At 34.3% G+C, this 24499-nt stretch overlaps 2 protein-coding genes and 1 pseudogene across 2 annotated transcripts; 2 read left to right on the top strand and 1 right to left on the bottom strand.

Annotated features, from left to right (window-relative positions):
• The first annotated feature begins 613 nt into the window (after positions 1-613).
• LOC106317553 (E3 ubiquitin ligase BIG BROTHER-related-like) lies at positions 614-4974 on the top strand. Its single transcript, XM_013755351.1, has 9 exons — positions 614-874; positions 2619-2795; positions 3046-3111; positions 3234-3263; positions 3513-3550; positions 3780-3926; positions 4042-4193; positions 4380-4488; positions 4914-4974. Exons 1-9 carry the CDS (start codon positions 688-690, stop codon positions 4941-4943), a joined length of 936 nt encoding a protein of 311 aa, XP_013610805.1. The 5' UTR covers positions 614-687; the 3' UTR covers positions 4944-4974.
• An 11197-nt stretch (positions 4975-16171) lies between these two features.
• On the top strand, positions 16172-17504 carry LOC106317072. The gene is made up of 2 exons (XM_013754932.1): positions 16172-16830; positions 16917-17504. The coding sequence occupies exons 1-2, from the start codon at positions 16732-16734 to the stop codon at positions 17475-17477; spliced, it is 660 nt and encodes a 219-aa protein (XP_013610386.1). The 5' UTR covers positions 16172-16731; the 3' UTR covers positions 17478-17504.
• Positions 17505-23993: 6489 nt separating this feature from the next.
• Positions 23994-24499, bottom strand: part of LOC106314845 — a 50679-nt pseudogene continuing 50173 nt past the window's right edge.

Here is a 24499-nt window from a genome sequence, read left to right as displayed (position 1 = left end):
GAAGAGAACTAAGAAACTAAGAAAAATGATTATGGGGCATTCATTTATTTCTTTTATTTTGGAGTAATTTATCTTTAATTTAGTAAAATTAAAAACTGTATATATCACTATATTCTTTCAAAGTATGTCATTAATTTTTGTAATAGTATGTCATTAATTAAGTTATTTAAATAAATATAAATAAATTATAGTAAAAAGATTTGAAAAATGAAAATGTTATCTTCGAAACATTATTTCTTCAGGGATAGTTTACTATTTTAAATGTAGTGATCTAGTTTTTTAAAAGTAATATAATTCAACAAATTAGAAAAAAACATATATATCATACTATGGGAAATAAATCTCAAAGTTTGATTATCATTTTACAATTTTAAATTTTTAAAGAAAAAGTAGATTTCTTGGAGCCAAAATTTTTAAATACACTTAATCAAATAAATGCCACAGGCGCACAAAGAAACTTTTCAAATTGATACAATCTTCCGGTGCAACCTTAATTTACCATAATATCTCACAACAAAGACCTTCTTTCAAGTGTTTATTTAAATAACTGAGAGATAGGTAATGGTATGCTTTTGTGTTCAAAGAAAAAAAAAGAAAGGGTAATGGTGTGATTGACTGAGAGAAGTTATAGATCTCATTCATTGTCAAAAGCACCATTGTTCTCTTTGAAAACTCGACAAATTAACTATGCCTCGACTTGTAAACCAGTCATCTGTCGATGAGAATATTGCAATGTTCTTACAATTTGGGTTATCAGAAGATTCAGACCTGACGGTTAATGATGATGTTATTGCTCGAGAAATTCAACAACAATATCAAAATAACTCGACATTTGAAGATGCTGCTATTGCTTATGAGATTCAGCACCAAGAAGGTACTTAAATATATATTGATATAATTAGTTTAAATAGTTTTTTGTGCCTTTTTATGCCCATAGTTTTCAGCTATCACTTTGTTTCTTATAAAATAGTGTTTGTACTAAAAACATCTTGTGTTTACTGATTTTTAACAAAACCAAATAAGTAATGATATTTAATTAAATTAATGTTATTCTTTTCATATAACTAAACATTACTGTTGTATTGAAATATTTTCAAAAACTTATTTACATGATGATGAAGGGTTTGCAAGAACATTGCAAGCCTTAGAGGGTAATTTTTTTTCTTGATGATAGAGTCTTGTCATTCTTCTATATACTATACACTTAGTAAAATAGTGATTTAACTTTTTTGAAGTAATAAATCTAGTGATCTAGTTTTTTTTACAACTTATCCTTTCCATAGGAACTACGGGTAAACATAACGCATCTAGTGGGATAAAATGATGTCACCATTCATCTTTATATTTTAACTATTAACTTTTAAAATAAATACTTACAAATAGGAATATAAGGTATATCAGGATAAACTTCTTTCAGTACCGTACTTTTAAATAAGAAGCAAGTAATAACATGTGATTTTATACACTATTGTTAACTAGTCTATTAATAATTATTTTTTTTCTTTTTGACAACATTTATTGTTATTTATTAATTAAAATGCACAGAAAACATATACAATCAACCTTCGATATTTTTATATTTCATCGTTTAGAAAATATGGAAAATCTAATCTTATATAATTTTTTTCCTTAAAACCGAAACCAAAATTATATATCTTTAAACTATAATAGATATTATAATTTATTCATTTTGTTTAAACGACAATTGACGCAACTTTGACAGTCTTTAGGCCAAAAAAATCATAAAGTATTATTTAAAAATTACATAATAGAGATACAATAGTAAAATTTGATATTGGTTTAACTACTTTTTTATTTTTAAATATCAAATTTAAATTACTATTTTTAAACAACTATTGCAATTATTATTCTTAAAACTAAAATAAGATATTGGCTATAAAATCTTATTAAATGCATATTAAATTTCATATTTCAGATATTTAAAATAATATATATATATATATTTATTTATAAAATTATATTAGTATCACTGATTTTTTTAGTTTGTAAAATATAAGTATATTATATGTATCTCACAGTTATACTATTCATTATATATGTTATCATTCGTATTTTGTTTTAAACTGATTATTTTAGACGAACTGTAATTGTTCCGCATTGTGCGTTTTTTTATACAAGCAGCAGTTAAACCACACTGCAGTATGCAATTCACTTATCATGCACCGTTTAATCTGAATCAGAGCCTTAGAAAGAAACATATCATACTATGGGAAAGAAATCTAAAAGTTGGATTATTATTTACAATTTTGAATTTTAAAAAAAAAAAATAGATTTCTGGAGGCAAAAATATTTAAATATATAAATGCAACGGATACACAAAGAAACTTTTCAAATTGATACAGTCTTCTGGTGCCATATAAATGTACCCATAATATCTCACAACAAAAACCTTCTTTCAAGTGTTTATTTAAATAATTGAGAGATAGGTAATGGTATGAATACTTTGTGTTGGTTGAGAGAAATTATAGATCTCATTAATTGTCAAAAGCAACATTTTTTTCTTTGAAAACTCGAGAAAATAACTATGCCTCGACTTGTAAACCAGTCATCTATAGATGAGAATTTTGCAATGTTCTTACAATTTGGTTTATCAGAAGATTCAGACCTGACGGTTAATGATGATGTTATTGCTCGGGAAATTCAACAACAATATCCAAATAATTCTGACCTGACGGCTAATGATGATGTGATTGCTCGGGAAATTCAACAACAGTATCAAAATAATTGGACATATGACGATACTGCTATTGCTTTGGAGATTCAGAAACAAGAAGGTACATAAATTGTATATTGAGGTTAAACTATTTTTTTACGTCTAGAATTTTAAGTTCATACGTTCTCTAGATGATAAAAAAACATGTAATATACATTTAATTAACATAGTTAAGGAAAGATGATTCACAAAACTGTAAATGAATAAATTAGTCATATATGCTTTTTGCAAAAAAGAGTCAGTTCACCAGGTACCTCCATTTTTTTGTAAAAAGTATTATTGCAGAAAATCCATTTTTGTTTGTTTTTCAGGTAATCTACCTACTTCTCTAAGCGATGATGAAAAACTTGCTAGATATTTGCAGCAACAAGACGAATGTAAGTATATGTTTTCCACCTGACGTTTTTTAATTTTTTTTCATACTTGACGAATCTTTTTTTCATTTACCAACTGAAATTAATTTACCACGTTTTATTGTTTTGTTTTCCCCGGACTCTAGCGGCAAATAGCACGGATGAAGATATACAAGGTACGTAAATCATGATAGACTGTTTTTTTTTTTAGTAAAAACATGATAGACTGTTTTAAATCTATGTATGTATTAAGATAAAATACTCCAACTTAGTTGGAATTTGAAGTTTGTAATTATTTTCCTATCTAAAAATAGTATTTAAGTTACTTCCAATTTTTAAAAGCATAAACGTGAACAGAAGCATTATTTAGGAATTTTTCACGACTTTGTTCTAACTTATGATTTTTTATCTATTTCAACCTACAGGGAACAATTCATACATACCTGAACGTGATGCTCCCTCGGTAATAATGATTTTTTCAATTTTCAAATTTATTAATCATAAATTTTTATACGTTTCATAAATCTAGATAAATCAAGTTGCATGTCTTTCTCTCATAAAATTTATGGTTACCAATAAAGTTACGTACACCTAGTTTTATTTATTTTCATAATTCTACAAACTAACAAACATATTACTGACGTAAAATTACTTACATGTATTGTAATTTTTTGCTCTGGATTATATTTTAGACTAGTAGAACAATTATTCAACATGATGATGATGATCACTTCTCGGGTCATCATACACATACTAGCACCCGGTCAAATAGCTCATCAATTAGCTCCCTTGATCTTTCTACTAATGAGAACACTGATCCCGCAAATATGACGTATGAGGTATGTACCGTGTCAGCTCAATGTTTTCATCCAAATACTATTATATATGTGGTTTATGATCTTGAAAGGAAAACTCATATATCAATATTCTGTTTCTTTATATTTGGGTGAAAAGGAATTGAATGAGTTAGAAGACTCCATGGGAAATGTTGATAGAGGTTTATCGCAAAGAAGGATTTCAAAATTACCGACATATAAATATGGTGCGGAAACCAAAACTTGCTGCTGGCAAATCAAGAAAAAGAAGTTCATCGCAACTGATACTCAGTAAGATCATATCTATATATCTTTTAGTTTGTTTATAGCTTCTTTCCTCAATCCTCACTCCTCACTCCTCATTTGGATCTTTGCTTTATTACAAACCACATTAACATATAACAGATGGTTTATTACTATTAAATAGAAATTTACGTTTAAACCATGATTCTAATTTTGATCTGGATATTATGGTAGGTGTTCGATATGTCTAGTTGACTATGTGATGGGGGATAAAATAACAACATTGCCATGTAAACATATCTACCACAAGGATTGCATTTCACAATGGTTGAAACAAAGCAAGGTATGAACAAAAACTAGTTTTTTTTTTTAAAGATGGATGCATGCATATTATGTTATACTCCCTCCGTTTTTTTATATTTGACGTTTTCGAGAAATATTTGTGTTTCAAATTATTTGATGTTTTCCAAATTATTTGATGTTTTCAATTTTCTAGGTAAAATTTATTAATAATTTATACAAGATGACCAATGCTATTATAGTTTCTATTTTATTATTGGTTGAATAGTGGTTAGGTAAACAATTAACGATGTTTTTGTTTAGAAAATTAATTGTTTCTTAATCTATGTGCATAATTCTAAAATGTCAAATATAAAAAAACGGAGAGGATATTTTTGTTGCATGCGAAATTTTTTTTTTTTTTGCTAAAATTTGGTGCATGCCAAAGCTATTCTCTGTTAATTAATAGTAATAATATTATGTATGCAGGTATGTTGCGTTTGCAAAGCCGAGGTCTAATCCCTAATGTTGGTTTCAGTAAAAATTTAATCCCTAATTTTAGTTCTTGTTGGACTATAATGTTGATCAATCAATATTGTTTAGATTTAAAATTTATTTGTCGTGCAATCACCTCCCCTATGTATAATTTTCAATTGTTAATTTAGATAAATACTTATGCATGCGTGAGTTTATATATATATGTCAAACAAGTATTTAAGTTTAATGGCTTCTTTTTTTTTGGCATTTTGTATTGTTGATATGCAATATTAAAATGTAAAAATTAAAACATAATTACTCTAACATAAAGGTCAAACAATAAACACTACAAAAAGTCCACACTGATAGCATATTTGTCATAGCTCGTTTTACTGAACTGGTATCGTAGATGATTTAGGAATTTTAGTATCATATAATAGCGTTAGATAAACATTATGATAGAGTTTCAGTAAACAGAAACCTAAAATTAGGTTCTTCGCGACACACTTAGTGAAAATTACCAAAATAATCACTTTCCCTGTCATCTCAACTCTCATTCCCTCTCTCACCTCTAATTTTTTCCTCTTTGTCTTAGAACCATAAGAAAAAGGGGGCTCAATTCTACATCTCTAGACCACAAAATCGCTTCTCCCATCCACCAATTAAGGTAGAGACGCATGAGCCATTGATCGACTTTTCCACTGCTGAAGGTATCGCCGGTCGTAATTGCGACATCCTTCTCAATAGTGAGCTCAAATCGAAGACATGTATTTTTGCTTTGATTTCCCGTTTTCTTTATGTTTGCCTTTTATCTATACTATTTCTTCGACTGTCCTAGCTTTGTAGTTATATCTTTTTTGATTTAGAGTTTTGAGATTTATTTCTCAAAATTTTGTTTGCTTTTTGTCTTCATTTTTGTTGTAGTTATATGTTTGGTATCATGCTTTACATGCTTATATGTGTTTGACAGTGTGATTGACATTGTTGATTTCTAGTGATATTTAGTCTCAGAATGAATTATCGAGACTAAATATATTGAGTTACCATCTGAGGACAAGTTTTCTGTTATTTTGTCTGAATTTGTGTGAATTTACTATGAATTTGAGTGTTGTGTGGTCTGAATCTGAGGACAAGTTTTCCAAAAATCTTTATTTAACTATGAAATGGTTATTTATGTAACTAAAGGTTTCAATTAAGGTTATAACATAGAATGGTTGACAAAGCATGTGTGCATCTTAGCAAGTAATGAATTTAATGGTATAAGTTAGGTTTCAGTAGGTGTTTAGGGACTTAAATTGTTTTTTTTTTCCTTTTCATTCTGAATCGAAAAGTTGATCCTTATGAGAGAGAGGCTTCAAAGTTTGTACAAGATGTGGCTGCATCTTTGTGAGGGATTGATATGATTGCATGTCCTTGTATTAACTGTCGTAATATTGATCGTCACTCAGGAAGTGTGGAAGTTGACCATCTGGTTACTAGGGGAATGAAGGAGGCTTATAAGATGCGGCATGATTGTTATCTACATGGAGAATTAAACTCAGGGGTTGCAGGTGAAAGCAGAGGAAGTCACTGGAATGAAGAGATCTTTGGGTTATACAGAGCTGCTGAATGTTTTGATGAAGCGTTAGTTGGTACGGGGAATTTTTCTAAGATGGCAGAGGGAGAGGACAAGAAATAAAATGAGTTATTGCCAAAGCTAGCTGATACTGAAACACCTTTGTATCCGAGCTGTGCAAACCATAGCAAATTATCTGAATTTTCTTTATTATTTAGATTGAAGGAGTTGACGATGAGGAGAGAGGAAGAGGAGCAAGGCGATGTAAACAGCGATGTCGTGAGGCGATGTGAAACAGCGATGTGGTGAGGGCAATGAGAGCAAGTGGTAGAAGCTAATGGGCTATGAAAAAGTGAGAGGGCTGATGGGTGATGAAATGGAGAGAGTGTGAGAAGAGGGAGTGAAAGAGGCTAATGAGAAGAGGAGAGAGGAGAGAGGAGAGAGGAGAGAGAATTGTGATGATTGATATCTTGCATATTTACATGTTTTTAGCCATCATATCTTGTACATTCTGATCATAAAGATTAGGAATTAGGCATCTTTAGAATCCATAGTGCATGCATTGTCTTTATTAGGTGTTGGAGAGTGCTATGGAGTTATTGGAGATGTTTGGGAGCATTGTGATTCAAAAAGAAGTAGAAAATGATCATTGGGAGAGTAGAGGAGCTGGAGCGACCTACTGGAGCGAGGTGAGCAACCCGCTCTAACCTGGAGCGACCTCTCGCAGCGACATCATCAACCCGCTCGGCATCCCGTCGACAACTTTCGAGAACCGGAGTGACCAAGACGGAGTGAGGTGGGTACATCGCGCGCCAAATCCATGAAGTGCGAAGGAAGCCGGAGCGACGTCCCAGAGCGAGGTGGTGAACCCGCTATGAAGCTGAAGCGACCCACTGGAGCGGGGTCACGAACCTGCGCGCAAGATCTATATTTGGTCGATTTTTCATGTTTTGCTAGACCTTCTCAGACTTGTTTTTGAGGCACACTAGGTTTTTAGGAGTCCTATAAATACTCTCTAAACCTAAAATTATGACTTATCTTGTTTTCTATCTAATCAAAAGCCATTTTTGGGAAAAAGATCTAATCTTGATCATAATTTCTTATCTTTGTTTGATTATCTTGCTCTCTAATCATGTTTAACCTTGAATCATCCATGGTTTTGGGGTTATTCATGTCTATTAGTGAGTAGACTAATCTTGGATTCATGGGCTAGGGTGATTAAGGGTGATTAGAGAAGATCTAGGGTGTTTAGTGTTAGATCTACTTGTTTCCATGCTTGTTGAGGGTTTTACTTTATTGCATTAGCTTATTAGTTCTTAGTTCATGTCATCTTTAACACCGGATTACATTTAGCTTAAGCATGAACTTGCATTCCCTTTGCTTTAGAATCACCTAGGATTGGTTCGACAATCTTTTATACTACAACATTTGATTAGGAGCCTTGAAAACTCCTAACACCAAATTGGCGCCGTTGCCAAGTTCTAGGTTGATTGTGACATTGGGATTTAGTCACTTGCTTGAGACTAAGTCGTTTTTATTTTATTTTGTTACTGCTTCTCCTTCGTCCTCTCCCTTTGCATTTCAGGTGTATGAACTTGAGGAGCAGAGGTTCATCAAGCCTAGTTCCAAGAGTTGAAAACATAGTTGCACTTGAGAGGGAGGTAGCAAGAAAGAGAAGAGAAGAAGAGCAACAGACTCACTTTCAGAGATTGGGGTTTGAAATGGAGAACAATCAGAATCAGCCTCATGATGGAGTGGCCCAAGGAGCTGCAAACCTTAGGCCACAGCATCCACAACGCCAAGCTAGAGCCATTGGAGCCTATGATCAACCTCACATTCATGGTCATAGGTTGGGAATCAGAGCACCAGCTGTGGAGAACAACAACTTTGAGATCAAGTCAGGGCTGCTTAACACCATAGAGAACAACAAGTATCATGGCCTTGCTGCTGAAGACCCTTTTGATCACTTGTACAAGTTTGATAAATATTGTGGCTTGTCCAAGACCAATGGTGTTTCTGAAGATGCATTCAAGTTGAAGTTGTTCCCTTTTTCTTTGGGAGACAAAGCACATCAATAGGAGATGGCTCTTCTAAGTGACTCTATCATAACTTGGAATGAGTGCAAGAGGGCATTCCTAGAGAAGTTTTTCTCTACCTCAAGGACAACCAAAATCAGGAATGAGATCTCTAGCTTTCAGCAGAAGAACCTAGAGGGATTTAGTGAAGCATGGGAGAGGTTCAAGGGCTATTGGTCTCAATGCCCACATCATGGCTTCACCAAGGAGAGTTTGCTTAGCACCTTCTATAGATGAGCTCTACCACAGTGCAGAAACATGCTTGATACTGCCAGCAATGGTTTCTTTTTGGGAAGAACTGAGGAAGAGGCAGAGGAAGTGGTCGAGAATATGGACTAGTAGAGAACATGGCCAAGAGTGACTCAGTCTACAGTGAGGAGCATGATAGGGTCAACAGAGGTGATGATCAGCAGACAAAGAAAGAGATCAAGTCCTTACAAGACAAGATGGATTTGCTTCTTTCCAACCAAGCTAAACAGGAGCAGATGAACTTTGTGGGTGGTCCTAGTGAAGAGGTACCTCCTAAGGTCAATGAGGTTGATGGTTTAGAAGGCCAAGAGGAGCTGTGCTTAATCAATGCTAATGGCACATAGTACAGGAAAGAGCCCAATTTTCAGTACCAAAACAACTATCATCAAAGGCCTTACTACAACAATCAACAAGGAGGTTACCAAGCCAAGCAGAACTATCCTCAAGCCAACCAGTCTCCTCAGACTCAAGGAAGCTCTTCTAAAGCTCAAGCTCCAGATTCAAGTGTGGATTCTATGTTCAAGCAACTCTTGGAATTTCAGGCCAGAAATGAGAAGACCATGATTTATGAGTTCAAGAACATCCATGCAAAGATTGATGGAAACTATTCTGACCTCAACAACAAGTACATGCAACTTGCCTCTCATCTCAAGGTTTTGGAGAGTCAAGTTGCTTCTATGCCTTCATCCTCCAAGCAGCCAATGGGGTCTCTACCAGGGAAACCAGAAAAGAACCCCAAGGAGTCTTGCAATGTTGTCTTCTCCACTACTTCTCCAGAGATTGAGCTGAGTGATCATGAGAAAGAGGAGGATGAGATTGAATGAAGAGTCTAGGGATTGAGAGCATGGAGCCAAACACATCTTTCCTACAGTTTGGAGACTCCTCTTCTACAACCCCTATTGGTCTCATCAAGGACTTCCCTTTGAAGATTGGAGCATGCACCATTCCTATAGACCGCACTGTTCTGAAGATGGCAACTGAGAAGAGAGTCCCATTGATCCTTGGCACTCCATTCCTCACAACAGTGGGAGCTTGCATAGACTTTGCCAACAAGAAGGTCACACTCCTAAATGTGAACAAAACTGTCTCCTATCCACTACAATCCCCAAAGATGAATACTGAGTATTGTGGAACAATCACTTGTGGAGCATCCTCCATTGAGAAGACAAAGGCTGAAGGGGTTGGTATTGAGAAAGAAGGTCTTGCTGGAGAGTCCTCTAAAGAGTTGTGTGCTGAACACTTGGAAAGTGCTAAAAAGAAGAAGGTGAGTAGAGCCACAAAGGCTGCTCATGACAAGAAGAAGATTGTGAAAGAACCTCATCCTCCACCTCTTGATAAGATTCCTCACACTCTCACTCTCCACCCAATGAAGCTTAAGGATGGGGCCATTGAGTATAAAATCAAGTGCAAGGGAAGGTCTAAGCCATTCTCAAGTGCAAGGGCCATCATCACTCCTCAGCTCCAAAATGATCCAATCAAGCTTCAAGAGCTTCTCTCTCACGTCCTCACCATCACTCTTGAAGGTGGGAAGGACCCTCCTTATCACTAGCCAAAGGAAGAAAAGTCAAGGTAGAGACTTAAAACAAGCTCACTTGGGAGGAAGTCCCATGGCTATCCCTGTACATATCAGTAGGATCTCCGTTTTTAAGACCCTTGGGCTGAGGAGGAAAGCGGCCAGACATTGCTCCCTAGACACCACTCCCTTTTTCCAACACTCCATCAGAGGTATTCATTCACCTTAATCTTATACATACTAGTTTATCTTTGCATATTGCTTTCATTTAGGTATCTCTCCCTTACTCACACAGAGACTGTGTGATTTAAGTGTGGGGGAGGTACCAAGTATTTGATCATGTTTGCTTTGATGATTTTGAGTCTCATGCATTGCATTGTACATACATATATGCATAGAAAAACCAAAAAAAAAATCAAAATTTTGAATCATGTAGTTGCATCACTTGCATTCTTAAGATTGAGTCTAGAACATATAGGATGCATTCACTTGCATATGGAGCAGCTGATTGATATTGCCTTGTATAGAACATTGGTTTGCACTGAATTTGACACCCTAGTTAAACATATCAAGTAGCTTAAGAATCTTTTGAAAGACTCGCATGCTTCGAGCATTGAAAACTCTTCTTGAAACTTGTTTGCTTGCTTGATATTGACATTGTTATTAAGATCAGCTCCAATCTGAACTTGGCTTGAATGAACTTAATCTCTCTTGCATATGGGCATTTGCATACTTGATCATGGGTCTCATACACATCATTTGGGTTATCTTATTTCATTATACCAATCTTTGTTAACCCAAATGGCACTCCATACCCTACAACCCTAGCCATTCTTTGAGACCAAACATTGAATTGCATGAGCGAGGCATCTTTTGATAGCTTGTCATGTGCAAAATCTTGAGAGTATTGGAAGCGACATAGATTTGTTCTCATCTCTTGCTAGCATAATGAGCTAGCATTTGGGGATGGTGAGAGGGGTTTGTGTATTCTAAATGTTAATACTTTGGGTTTGGGGAGTGAGAAAGATGAGAAAGATGAACAAAAGAGTGTCATTAGAAAAGAAAACTTTAGGGACAAAAGGAAAGTATGAAGCTCAAAAAAAGAGAGAAAAGAATCAAAGAGAAGGTGGAGAGGGAAATGAGAAAGAGTTAGAGCTAAGTGTTGTAAAAAGTGAATTAAAGTCCCTAGTTGGTTGAGTCAAAAGAAAAAGAGAGTTGTTCATTGGGTGAGTGATGTGAGTGGGTGTTATTTTGGTTTTGAGATGATGATAAAAGGGTAAAACTTGTAATCACTTATAAAAAGGGGTAGAATGATGAGAATGAATCTATGTATGCATGAGTTGCTTCTAGTCTTAGATAAATTTTGCATAATGATCAAGCTTTTTGTTCTTGAGTGATAACCACCTTGAAATGACAACATTTGAATCCTTCTTTTCATTCATATTAGACCATTGCTTACCTAGCCAAATGATTGAGATCATGTGCCCATTTGTGAGAATTCACCTTGTATGTGCGTGTGAATCAATGTGAGAGCTGATTTAAAGAACTTGTTAGTTGATGAGTATTACAACTTGTGTAGAGACATGAAAGTATTTATAGGCCTAGACAAGCTAGAGTATAATAAGAGAGTGTGTTCATGCTATTTGCTATGTTTCTTTAGGATGTCAAGTTGAGTGCATTGAGTGTTTCTTTTGGCTAAGCTCTCCTCTTTGTATCTCTCCTCCTTGTGTTTTGAAAAGTTTACTTGAGGACAAGTAAAGGACTAGTGTGGGGGAGTTGATATCTTGTATATTTACATGTGTTTAGACTTCATATCTTGTACATTATGATCATAAAGATTAGGAATTAGGCATCTGTAGAATCCATAGTGCATGCATTGTCTTTATTAGGTGTTGGAGAGTGCTATGGAGTGATTGGAGATGTTTGGGAGCATTGTGATTCAAAAAGAAGTAGAAAATGATTATTGGCCGAGTAGAGGAGCTGGAGAGACCTACTGGAGCGAGGTGAGCAACCCGCTCTAACCTGGAGCGACCTCTAGCTGCGACATCATCAACCCACTCGGCATTTCGTCGCGATACGAGCATGATCTCGAGCGGGCGAGCGCAGCGGGGTCAAGTAGCCGCTGTAACCTGGAGCGACCTTGTGGAGCGACGTAGCGTACCCGCTCTGACCCCAATATCCTGTCGATAGCTTTCGAGAACCAGAGCGACCAAGACGGAGCGAGTTGGGTACATCGCGCGCCAAATCCATGAAGTGCGAAGGAAGCCAGAGCGACGTCCCGGAGCGATGGCGAACCCGCTGTGAAGTTGGAGCGACCCACTGGAGCGGGGTCACGAACCCGCGCGCAAGATCTATATTTGGTCGATTTTTCATGTTTTGCTGGACCTTCTCAGACTTGTTTTGAGGTCCACTAGGTTTTTAGGAGTCCTATAAATACTCTCTAAACCTAAAATTAGGACTAACCTTGTTTTCTATCTAATCAAAAGCAATTTTTGGGAAAAAGATCTAATCTTGATCATAATCTCGTATCTTTGCTTGATTATCTTGCTCTCTAATCATGTTTAACCTTGAATCATCCATGGTTTTGGGGTTATTCATGTCTATTAGTGAGTAGACTAATCTTGGATTCATGGGCTAGGGTGATTAAGGGTGATTAGAGAAGATCTAAGGTGTTTAGTTTTAGATTTATTTGTTTTCATGCTTGTTGAGGGTTCTCAATGTTATTTTAGTCTTGATCATACTAAAATAGATCTCTAGGCATTTCTTGTCCACAAGGTGTATGATGAAATGCCTTAACCAGCTCTTCAATGCTTTTTGCTTGCTTTACCTAAGAGATTAGTTGCTAAAGGAGTTAAGATTGCTTTTAGACTTGTTATCCATGTTTGCTTTAGTAACATTCAATCTAAGAGATTAGATGCTTGAGTTGCTTTACCAAAAGAACATTCATCTAGAGATAGAGCTTGTTTAGCTTAGTGTCTAGGCATAAGGAAAGTGTTTGATTGATAGCTTGCCAACCTTAGATTGGATCTACATCACCCAATATCAAATGCCTAGCCCCATGAATCCTCTTGCTTCATATTGAGAAAGAAAGATCATTACTTGATTGCATTAGCTTATTAGCTCTTAGTTCATACCATCTTTAAAACCGGATTGCACTTAGCTTAAGCATGAACTTGCATTCTCTTTGCTTTAGAATCACCTAGGAATGGTTCGACAATCTTTTATACTACAACATTTGATTAGGAGCCTTGAAAACTCCTAACACCAATGATGCCATTCCCTTGTCTTGTCTCGTCTCTTTTTCTCTTCGTTTATGGCTACAAATGCTTTCGATAATGTTTTGCTATTATTACAAAGTTTCTCCGTATAAACTTTTTGAAAGTTTATTTTACAAAAGATTGTTTTGTAAACTTTTTTTCCATAGAAACTCTCTGAAGTTTGTTTTACGTATGATTGTTTTGTGAAACCGTGGTGTTTCTTTGGAAACCCTACCGAAAGAACGTTTTTCCGAATAATTCTTGTTTGGGCGAAAATCTATTCTTATATCCTTTAATGGGTTTTATATGTTCTTCTTCTGGGGGTTAACATGTTCAGTAATCCGGGTCGATTTAAAGATGACGACAGGATTGTGAACTTGGGTAGTTGCAGGTTGATGACATGTGATATCACTCAAATTATCCTAAGGAGTGACTTACTCTTTCAAATAAGAGGTTCAAATGTAGTCCTTAGGGATCAAATCCATAGAGACTCTAGGATTACACAATAGATTTGTAGTTTTCGAAGTAATACTAGACGGTTATGATTAAAGAAATAAACGAAGCTAAGGTTTGGTGAACAAGGTAGTTGTTGATGATTGGTTTTAGGTTTTAAACTATTAAAGATGAAATAACTAGATTCAGGTGATTTCTTAGGTATGAAAAGTATGCCTTCTATGAATTATTAGGAGTTTATAATTATTAATTGTTCTTGAACTCAAACTTTATTTATAATCTATCAAATTTCGTTTGTTTAGATTATCTACTGACTAGATCTTTGATCTCAACTTCTGTTTATTAATCAAGAGAAAGTGTCGATCGATGAATCTATGTGAATATTGATCGATACACCTTTCAAAACATCGATCGATGTAACTGCCGTTATGTCGATCGATATTTATTCTAGCAGGCTTTACGAATGAGTTTGATAGGTTCTCTAATCTCCTACACCAACTTTCGTGTGTATCTAGTTAATTAGATCATAATAGTTTAGTTTCAGATCATTAACCAAACTTCCGCTTGCGCTAATTAATCCTAAGATCTAAGTTCAGGGTGATCAAGCCTATACTTAGCAGTAAGAACAACTAGATGAAGAACTATTTAATTTCCTAATTAATATTCATTTCAGTAGTACATAGATCAACCTTTGAAGAACACTAAATCTAACAGTAAGACTACTCAGACATATTTATAAGGAACATTATGATGGTCTGAATAATCTATATATAATAGCAAACCAAATTTTGGTAATCGATGATGTCATCATTTGTTTTATAGAAAAATAAAATTTTTAATCCAACGGTTAAGTTTGTTTGCTTTTGACATCTAACGGATGTGAAGATATTTTAATCTAAGTGACTTACGTCACTAAAATAAACCGTAATGCTTGGCATCTTTCTACTAACAGTCTCCTCTCAAACAACACAACCCTTAAGTTATGCCTCTTTGACTACCTATATATCTATGTTTCCCATTTTTCACACCCATTCTTCTTTCCTTCTTCAATATATCTCCTCTTACATCATCTTAAATGATGCCTACTTAGAAGTCTATCGCTTTGTCCGAGTATTTCTTTTTCATTTTTATGAGTGTATTTACAAAATATGTCGTTTAGGTTTTGTTGTCATGTCATTTCCCTACTCTGTTTTCTTCTCATACTCTGTTTTTGTAATGACAGAACAGAGTCCCTGTAAATTTTCTCATTCCATAAAATAACACAATTAAAAATTATAGTCACTCTATTAATTCTCAATAAATAAATTTCTGGCTTTCCAATAAATTGAACTCATAATCCATATCAGATCTGAAATCGATATCACCTCCAAAATTATTATTTATTTTATTACCGTAAATTATTTTCTCAGAAATATCTTGGCATATTTCCGGAGAATTGGAGCTTGATTGGTATCGTAGTTAAATGGGCTGAAAGCTCTCCCATATCCAATCACAATAATAACTAAAGCACTTGTAATAGCATTGGCGGCTTGTATATGCTCCCTACGATAATGCTCTTTAATGAAGCTTTTAAAGAGCATTCTAACCTATTAATTAGTAATTACAAAAACACCCTTATATATTATAACTAAAAATTGTGAAGATATTACCATAATATTTTCTAAACCCTAATCATATCTACGTAAATTTTATTATAAAAAGGATGAAAACAAAGATCTGTGCTTAGCTAAAAACAGCCGTCAAGAACTTCAAGTTGAACGTAAGGTATGTTGTTCTTTTTATCTAATATAATTCATTGATCATATACTATTTACTTATTCATTCAAATTTGTGTTTTCCATGAGAAGGTAGATGTGCTAGCTTTTTCTGTGTTTAGTTATTAGTTCATGTGTTTGCTTTTTAACATGTTATTTTATGCTCACTATATTGGTTTTCACGATGAACTTGTGCTATTTTCAGTTCAGTTTATATTTTGAAGCATAAAGTATAATAGTATTTGTATAATTTATAAAAACAGAAACGATGTCGAACCCACAAGATCCTAAGCAACCAACGAGTAAGGTATGAATACATATACACATTAATTTGATGTATATTTTGTTCTATATATAATAGCAAACTCACTTTCTGTGTTCGGTGACATCAGCATTTTTTATAGTAAAATAAAATTAAGTTCGTACGGTTGAGATTGTTGCTGCTATGCAATCTAACGGATAAAATTTTCGTTTCATTTAAAAGTCTTACGTCATCAATACTAATGCAAATGACATCTTACTTTTCCTTTCTTTGAATCGTCACCTTCTTATGAGACACAACCTTTTGAGACACAACCTTTCACTTCTTATGTATAGTTTCTTTATCCCCACATCACATAATCATCATTTCTTCAAATTTCTCTAGCGCTCTGTGGATTTTTTTCACTATTGGATATCCCTTCTACGATTTCACCACCACCAAACATACCTGGGTACTTGTTTAGCCTCGGATCTCCATGTGAATTTTACTATGCTCTTGTCTATGGATTTTTATCCAAAATTTTTTTGGACACATGAGATGAGTCATGAGATGTTAGTATTAGCTAATGGTGAAAAAGACAAGGGATATTGGAAAGGGACATGTTTTAGTGAAATGGGAAGACGAAACATTCGAGCAGGCTTTTTGACCAGGTTTGGTTTGAACTTACTATGGGGAAAATTCAAAACTCGCCTTGAACATCTACGAAGGCAGTATGACATATATAAACGTCACAAAGAATGCGACTGGGTTAGGCTTCACTAAATTTGGTGAGATTGATATGAGTGCAGATTGGTGGGATCAGCAAATTAAGGTACTTTTTAATAAGCTAATAGTTACTGAAATTTCTTTTCACTTACAATTTTTAATCAATTTATAAATTTTATATGTTCGTTGTAGGCCTGTCCAGAATCCACAAAACTCCGTGTCCATCCGTTGCGTGATATTCCACTCCTTGATTCTTTATACCTTAAAGTTACAATCTCGGTCAGCGAAGGTTGGCAACATCAACAAGGACCGAGCCAACTGCCTCAGCGTATAGAATTTGAAGAAGAAGAATACGATGACATATCATCTCCAATCAATATGCCTGAAGATAGTCAAAAGACTCACCAAATGCATAGTACCAAAGGAGCACATCAAGAAAAACCCTCCAGAACAAAATCTTCTCGGAAAAGGCCCAATTTAGATCATTGGGACCGTATCACAAATACTTTAGAAAATCAAGAGAGATTTTGGTCAGCAGGTCGACAAACATTTGACTCCTTTAACCCATTTAATACTGCTATATCCACAGAGGAATTGTTGAAGCTGTCTACGCTAGATCAAGAAATCGAGTTGTACTGGGCATCTCTTGATTACCTAGCTAGCAACGAGAATGGGCGTCAAATCTTTATGACGTTACCGGATGAGAAACAAAAAATAAAGTATCTAGAAAGGGCTACTGGAAAAATGAACTAGATACTTTATATTTTCTGTGTTTTGAGCTTTGGGAGTTTGCTTTGGATTTTTGAATTTAAACATGTATCACATGACGTGGTGTTTTCTGAATTTATATGAGGTTTAGCTTTAATTTGGATGTTTGCTTTGGATATTGTGTACGCTTCTTCTTTCTTTGCTGCCGTGTCTTAAACATATAATGTTTACGTAACGTTGTTATATACCTTGTCGCATGCTAATTCTTTGTTTTGTTTATTATATTTGTTTCACAGGAAGTTGTCATGGTATGTGATCAAAACATACTTATGGTAATTCGATTGTTGGTTGAAAGCGAGCATCCTAATCCATATGGTGATAGACAGTTGATGAGAATACCGAGGCCGTGGTTTGCGTCATACAATGCAGATGATTAATGGTTCTGGTAGAGAATGCTATGAAATGGTACGAATGAATCAAACAACTTTTATATAGTTATGTGATACTTTAAGGAACAATTATAACCTTAAAGAGTCACGTGAGTGCTCATTAGAAGAGGCTGTGGCAATGTTTCTGTAAACACTTGGACATGATGAAGTACAACGAGAAATTGCTAAAAACTTTCAGCGTAGCCAGTAGACGGTGAACAGAAAATTTATGGAGGTGTTAGATGCTGTTCTTCTTCTCTCCAAGGATATATTAAAGCCTCGTCATGATGAGTTTGATCAGACAAGCAATCGTCTATACTCTAATAAAAGGTACTGGCCTTATTTTCGTGATTGTATTGGAGCTCTCGATGGTACTCATGTGTCAGTAAGGGTTAGAATTGATCAAAAAGAAAGATTTTGGAATGTGAGAAAGCAATATGCCTCAATGAACGTACTTGCTATTTGCAATTTAGATATGAAATTCATATATGCATACGTTGGGACTCCAGGCAGAGCACATGATACAAAAGTTCTCACTTATTGTGCGCAGAGTGACACATTTTTTCCGACACCTCCAGAAGGAAAATATTTTGTTGTTGATTCTAGATATCCGAACAGAAAAGGTTATTTAATCGTAGAACAAAATACCACCCACATCAGTGGGGTGATGGACCACCTAGTAGTGCAAGTGAATGGTTTAATAAACGTCATTCATCTTTACGTTCAGTGATTGAACGTACGTTTGGTGTGTGGAAGGCGAAGTGGCGGATTCTGAAAAATGAGGCACTGTATGATCTACCGACGCAATGTAAAATAGTTGTTGCAACTATGGCTCTTCATAATTTTATATGTGGTTCAACCACAAAAGATGATGATTTTGATGAGTACGAAAGAATGGAAGAACAAGAACTGAATCCTTCAAATATAGAAGATGCACCAGAAGTTGATGTCACACGTTATGAACCTACGGGAGATACTTACATGACAGAAGTTCGTAACCATATTGCAGAAAGTATTTGGAATGCTCACTATTAGTTATTTTGTTTAGCTCACTTTGTTTTTCATAAGATTCTTTTAGTTGTTGGAAAATTTGTGTACGTGAATCATTTGTTTTTTTTTTCTTTAATTCTTTAGTTATAATTATGTCTATCTTGGTCATTTACTATTTTAAATACTACAGCTTTTCCAATCATATAATTAGATTATAATTAATATAGCATACAACTTCTGCTGCATACTGCTTATGCTGTTTACTGCTACTGCTTCAGCTAATGCTCTACCAATCAAGGCTTTGGTAGAACAGTTTGTTCGAGTTGAGATAAATAGTGGAACTTCTTCTTCCTTTTGGTTTGATGACCGGGTGCCTCTTGGACGGTTAATAAATTTGACAGGACTAGGGGATTGTTTTGATATTGGTATTCCCATTAACGCTACTGTGGAATATGATGTGCAAAACTATCAGAGAAGGAGGTATAGAGTTGATCACTTGATTATAATAGAGCATAAGGTATACATATGACGAGAAGCGCAAGCACAACTGTATAAGACCACCAACAATCCATATACAAGGCACATGATCACCACCCTTTGAAGTGTGATTCACCTGGTCAGCATCTTTTTCCAAAATTTGAAAAACATGTATGAATGTGAGTCTCATGATTCTAAAAATAGTAACTTGAGATTCAGATCAAAAAGATTTAAATCAAAACCTGAGATGTTGATGTTGGTAAACGTGGGAGAAGGAGAAGGATCAGGAGGGGTTGTCTTCTTTGCTTCATAAGGAGGGGGTTGTCTTCTTTGCTTCACTGGATCTTTTCACTGAACCCTTTCATAATAGAAATACGCAACCTTTTATGCATACAAAAATAAAATCTTCAAACATATTAACCAAAAAGTGCTGGTGCAACTGTCTGTAGATAATCTCAAAACAAGATAGAGTTGTGTTTTATTGAAACATAAACTAGATAGCTCAATGGCTTTATTGAAGTACAAAGAACAAGAAAAGAGAAAAGGGAAAGACTTTAGATTTGTCACCAAGATAAATAAAGTTTGGATTGATTCATATGAATGATAAAGAGAGGGCTTCACAAACGCAACCAAAGTTACCTCTTCATTACATAACACAACTCTATTTATACTACTACTAACTCACTTGCAAGAAACACTAACACACATGGGTTTACATCATAGTATTGGGCTTGTTGGTATTGTCTTGGGCTTGGTCTTGATATTATGTCTTGTGTTATTACTCCCCCACAAATTTGGCAGCGGGTGAACACAAAGCTGACAAGTTTGAATCCACATGAATTTGGCTTTGGAGGAGGCATCAGTCGAAGCATAACATGACGATGTATCATACAGTAGACTTCTGAACCAGATGAGAGATTTTGATGTATACTTGTAGATCTATCATGACTCCCTCAGAGGTATCTTTGACTTGGAGAGTTTAGTAGTAACCTGTAGAGATTTCAGTTTTGATTTAGTTAAAGTCTCCTTTTGATCCTTGTTTCTGGAAGGCTCTCTACGTTGGTCTTATGGTAATATCTCTGGTCCATATAAGGATTCGTCTACTTATTTGCACTCGGCATCCATTTTTTTCAACTAAAAGGCACGCCGAAATGTGACGAAGATGAAAAAAGAAAACGTTTGAAGAGAGGAGAGATGAAGTATCATCTATTGAATTAAAGATATGGAGACTTCATGGAGATAATGATAGATGAGGTGAAGAAAGAAGGTGATATGGTGAATGTGGAAAGATCTGTGGAGCTTATATTTAGCTTTACTCATTGCATCTTGTGAGACTACATCCACTATGACCGCAATAACGGTGTGTTGTTTCAGACAGTAGGAGGAAGCTCTAGAAAAAGATATAAGACCCATAAATCGACTGAAGCTTTGATACCATGCATGTAGATAATCTCAAAACAAGATAGAGTTGTGTTTTATTGAAACATAAACAAGATAGCTCAATGGCTTTATTGAAGTACAAAGAACAAGAAAAGAGAAAAGGGAAAGACTTTAGATTTGTCACCAAGATAAATAAAGTTTGGATTGATTCATATGAATGATAAAGAGAGGGCTTCACAAACGCAACCAAAGTTACCTCTTCATTACATAACACAACACTATTTATACTATTACTAACTCACTTGCAAGAAACCCTAACACACATGGGTTTACATCATAATATTGGGCTTGTTGCTATTGCTTGGCTTGGTCTTTATACGATGTCTTGTGTTAATACTGTCCATATAATTATTCTCTCGTGATTTTGCGACATCTTTAATGATTTTTTTAAGTTATTATTTTACATGTTTTACCACAACAAAAAAACACATCCGTAATATCACTACCTTTGAAGAATCTAGTTACGTGAATCAATATACAAACTTTCATTATGCAGAAGTACTCTATATTATTATTTTTATGCACATGGGTTTGGTTGGTCTTCTTTTCAACTTTAACCAAACAAATACTAATCCTTAGTGCTTCTTTCAAGTTTGTTGAATTTCCCACAAACAGAACATGTAAGTACCTGTTGATTATAATGTGTACACATGTCAACAAATTTTTTGTCGATATATAAAGTAAAGGCACTTAACCATTCATGTACACTTTCGTTTACGTGTTTATGAGATTAAAACAAAATTTCAGAGTATCGGTTTAAATAAATGCCGTATGTTTAAAAATATTTACAGTTTAAGTTAAGCTTGGTTTTTTAAAAACATTTAGGGATTTTAAAAAAAAGATTACATTCAACTATTCAAAGGGAAGGTATACCAAATTCAGTTACTTAAAAAATTCAACGAGTCAATGTGTCTAACCATCAGACCAGCGGTTGCGTCGTTAGCGAATAATTACAATGCTTCGGATATTATTTAAGTAATTACCCTTCCACATCTTTCTTCCACTTATAATTTAAAACAGCGGTAACCTCCTTCAAAACAGCGGTAACCTTTGACAGTTTTTTGAATTTTGTCTTCTTCACTACACTTAAAATATAATTCTATTCAAAAAATTTCGATCCAAAACGTCAACGAGAGCACATTGTAGGCACGAAATAAATAGTTTGCTTATATCGAAAAAAAAAAAAAAAAAAATAGGAAACAAAAAATAGAAGAAGGGGGAGATTCTTCCTAAGATAGGAATTGGTTCTTTTGAATGAAACTGTAAGACTTCTAATAGTTACTACAAATTTTGTTTGTGTTTCATTTAGTTATTCATAATTAATACACTTCCGTCAAAGGAGAACTTATAAAAGCTTCAATTAATAAGCGGCTCATGCCTTATTATAAGGACTTTCTGAAAGAAGAATCTATCTACCATCTCGTTACATGTATAAAAGGTCGACTTGCCTTTCGAACAATACATCATTTTACACGTCTCTTTTAAATTTTGAAAAATGTTTAAAACATCCTAAATTGACTTTTATTTCTAAAAAAATACACTCATTCAAAAATATCATAACATTTAGATTTAGGATTTAGGAATTATTATTTAAAGTTTACAATTTATGGGGTGGGATTAGCTTTATAAATAATTTAGAAGAGTTTATTTATTTATTTATAATTACAAATTTAAGGTATTATGAAAATAATTATCTTTCAAGTGTAAATTTGAAAAGTGGTATCAAACTTGCTGTAAAATTGAAATTCCACATTCGAATTTAAAGATTATCTACAGTTAGTTACTTTCATTACTAAAATTTTAAATAAATTTTAAATTTTTAAGATTGTTTATAAATTTTGAAGATCTTAAACTTTTTCTTGAAACATTAATATTATTGATTTAAATATAGTTTGAATACTAAAATGAACACATTTAAAAAATAAATGTATTAAAAACAGCAAAATAATTAGTTTGAATAATATAAACTTGGTAGCAAAAACTTTTGCGTATTAAAAAGCTTAACGAAATTTGGTTGGAGTATTATTAACTACTAGGGGTTTAGCCCCCGCGTAAGCGCGGGGTACGTTGTCGATGCATTGTGTTGTTTTGTGCATGTAATTGTATTGTTTGTTTTTTGATAAATGTTAATTTTGTCATGTTGTCTATAATTGTCTACGAATGGAGGATTGAAAGTTATACATGTTGATTAGGTAGATCTTACAATGACAATAGTATTAATTTCGCTGTTAGTTTTTTTAATCTTATATTGGTATAGATTTAATTGACCTCTAGCGTAAAAATGATCAAAGATAACCGAACTTTTGTAGTTGTTAATTTACGGTTAAAATAGTGTAAGGAAAAGGGTTTAAATTTTGATTTTAAAATTCTTAAATGTATATGTGCAGTAAATAAAATAGTTTTCTTAGTTTACACGGATTTTATTGTGAAACTTCTCAAATGTAGTCTTTTTTGTAAAATTAAAGTAAAAAATGAAGATATTTATATATTTATATTGTTATATAACTATTTAGTATAGAGGTTTAGCGATTTTTTATAATAAAAATGGTTTTGTGGTTTTAAAAAAAAAATTCAATCGCAGACCAAAAAAAAAGAAATTGGTATAGCTTTATGTTTCAAGAAAATAAACTGGGTTTAAATTGTTTAGGTTTGAAATTTGGTGGGCGTTGGAACATTAGTTTTTTATGCTTCTAACTCAACCGTTAGGTTGTTTTATTTTTCATCATCGGGAGAGCTTCTAGGTTTCCAGTTATTAGCAATGATCGTCCACCCCGCCATAGGCATCTTGGAGCGTAGTCCCGCGCTTCCGGAAATATATTTTTTTCAGTATGGAACATTAACGTATCAAACATGAGTAAATGTATATAAACTGACCAAGGCTTTCGACTTGTGGTTCCTTGCTGCAATTGGTTTAAGTGACTTTGCGCAATGGGTAATATGGTGTCATGAAATTATTGAAATACTTTAGATTTTGTATGAATGGTCATTAAAGCCAATTTTGTTTAATTAATTTAAACCCTACAATTCACACAATTTATGTAAAATCAAATTTTATTAACACAATCATATATAGATCACAAGATTTTCTCATAATATTAACAAAAGTCTTAAGACTCCAAAAAGATTGACAAAAGTCTTAAGACTCAATTGACCAAAAGCAAGGCCAAGTCAAATCTCTGAATAAAAAACATTGAAAAAATCTCTGAATAAAAAACATTGAAAAAGCTCAAGAAACCTCTGCATCTGTAAGTAAACTTACTTCGCCTTTGTCTTAGATTTCTTGAGAAGACTGGAAGTTCTGAACTCAGCATCGTCTCTAATAAAGCTCCACCAGAGAATGGTTAGAGGAACTGTGGCGAGGTGCCAAATAGAGTGAGCATCGAAGTAGCCTCCATACGGAGGGAAGTCATATATCTCTAAAGCATAGCTAAACCTGAAGCTATCACAACCACCCACAGTTTCCAATTAGAAGGATGCCTAGAAACAGCTGCCAATCTTGCCAATAGGAAAGGCTGAGCGACTCCCATGGCCACACACACAATCATGTTCCAACATGTAAACAACATTGAACTCACAGAGAATGTGGAAAAAAAAATGGAACTGGTTTCAGATAGGGAAAAGAGTTCTTTGTATACCATAGTAAAGTTTGTAGAAGTTAATGCACAGTACGTGGGTGGTGACTAAAGCTAGTACTGGAGCGGATACCATGACTCTTGCAGTCTCCACCCGAAA

The sequence above is a fragment of the Brassica oleracea genome, chromosome C9 (assembly GCF_000695525.1).
Source record: "Brassica oleracea var. oleracea cultivar TO1000 chromosome C9, BOL, whole genome shotgun sequence".
Taxonomy (NCBI): domain Eukaryota; kingdom Viridiplantae; phylum Streptophyta; class Magnoliopsida; order Brassicales; family Brassicaceae; genus Brassica; species Brassica oleracea.
The sequence above is the reverse complement of the archived record's forward strand: the minus strand, read 5'-3'. Positions and strand labels throughout refer to the sequence as shown.

What these genes read in the sequence shown, in the direction of transcription:
- LOC106317553 (XM_013755351.1), top strand. Translation starts at nt 688, where the DNA reads ATGCCTCGACTTGTAAACCAGTCATCTGTCGATGAGAATATTGCAATG. An exon ending in TGAGATTCAGCACCAAGAAG is followed by an intron (nt 875 to 2,618) that starts GTACTTAAATAT and finishes GTTTATCAGAAG; the next exon opens with ATTCAGACCTGACGGTTAAT. An exon ending in AATGGTTGAAACAAAGCAAG is followed by an intron (nt 4,489 to 4,913) that starts GTATGAACAAAA and finishes TTATGTATGCAG; the next exon opens with GTATGTTGCGTTTGCAAAGC.
- LOC106317072 (XM_013754932.1), top strand. Translation starts at nt 16,732, where the DNA reads ATGACATATATAAACGTCACAAAGAATGCGACTGGGTTAGGCTTCACT. An exon ending in GGTGGGATCAGCAAATTAAG is followed by an intron (nt 16,831 to 16,916) that starts GTACTTTTTAAT and finishes TGTTCGTTGTAG; the next exon opens with GCCTGTCCAGAATCCACAAA.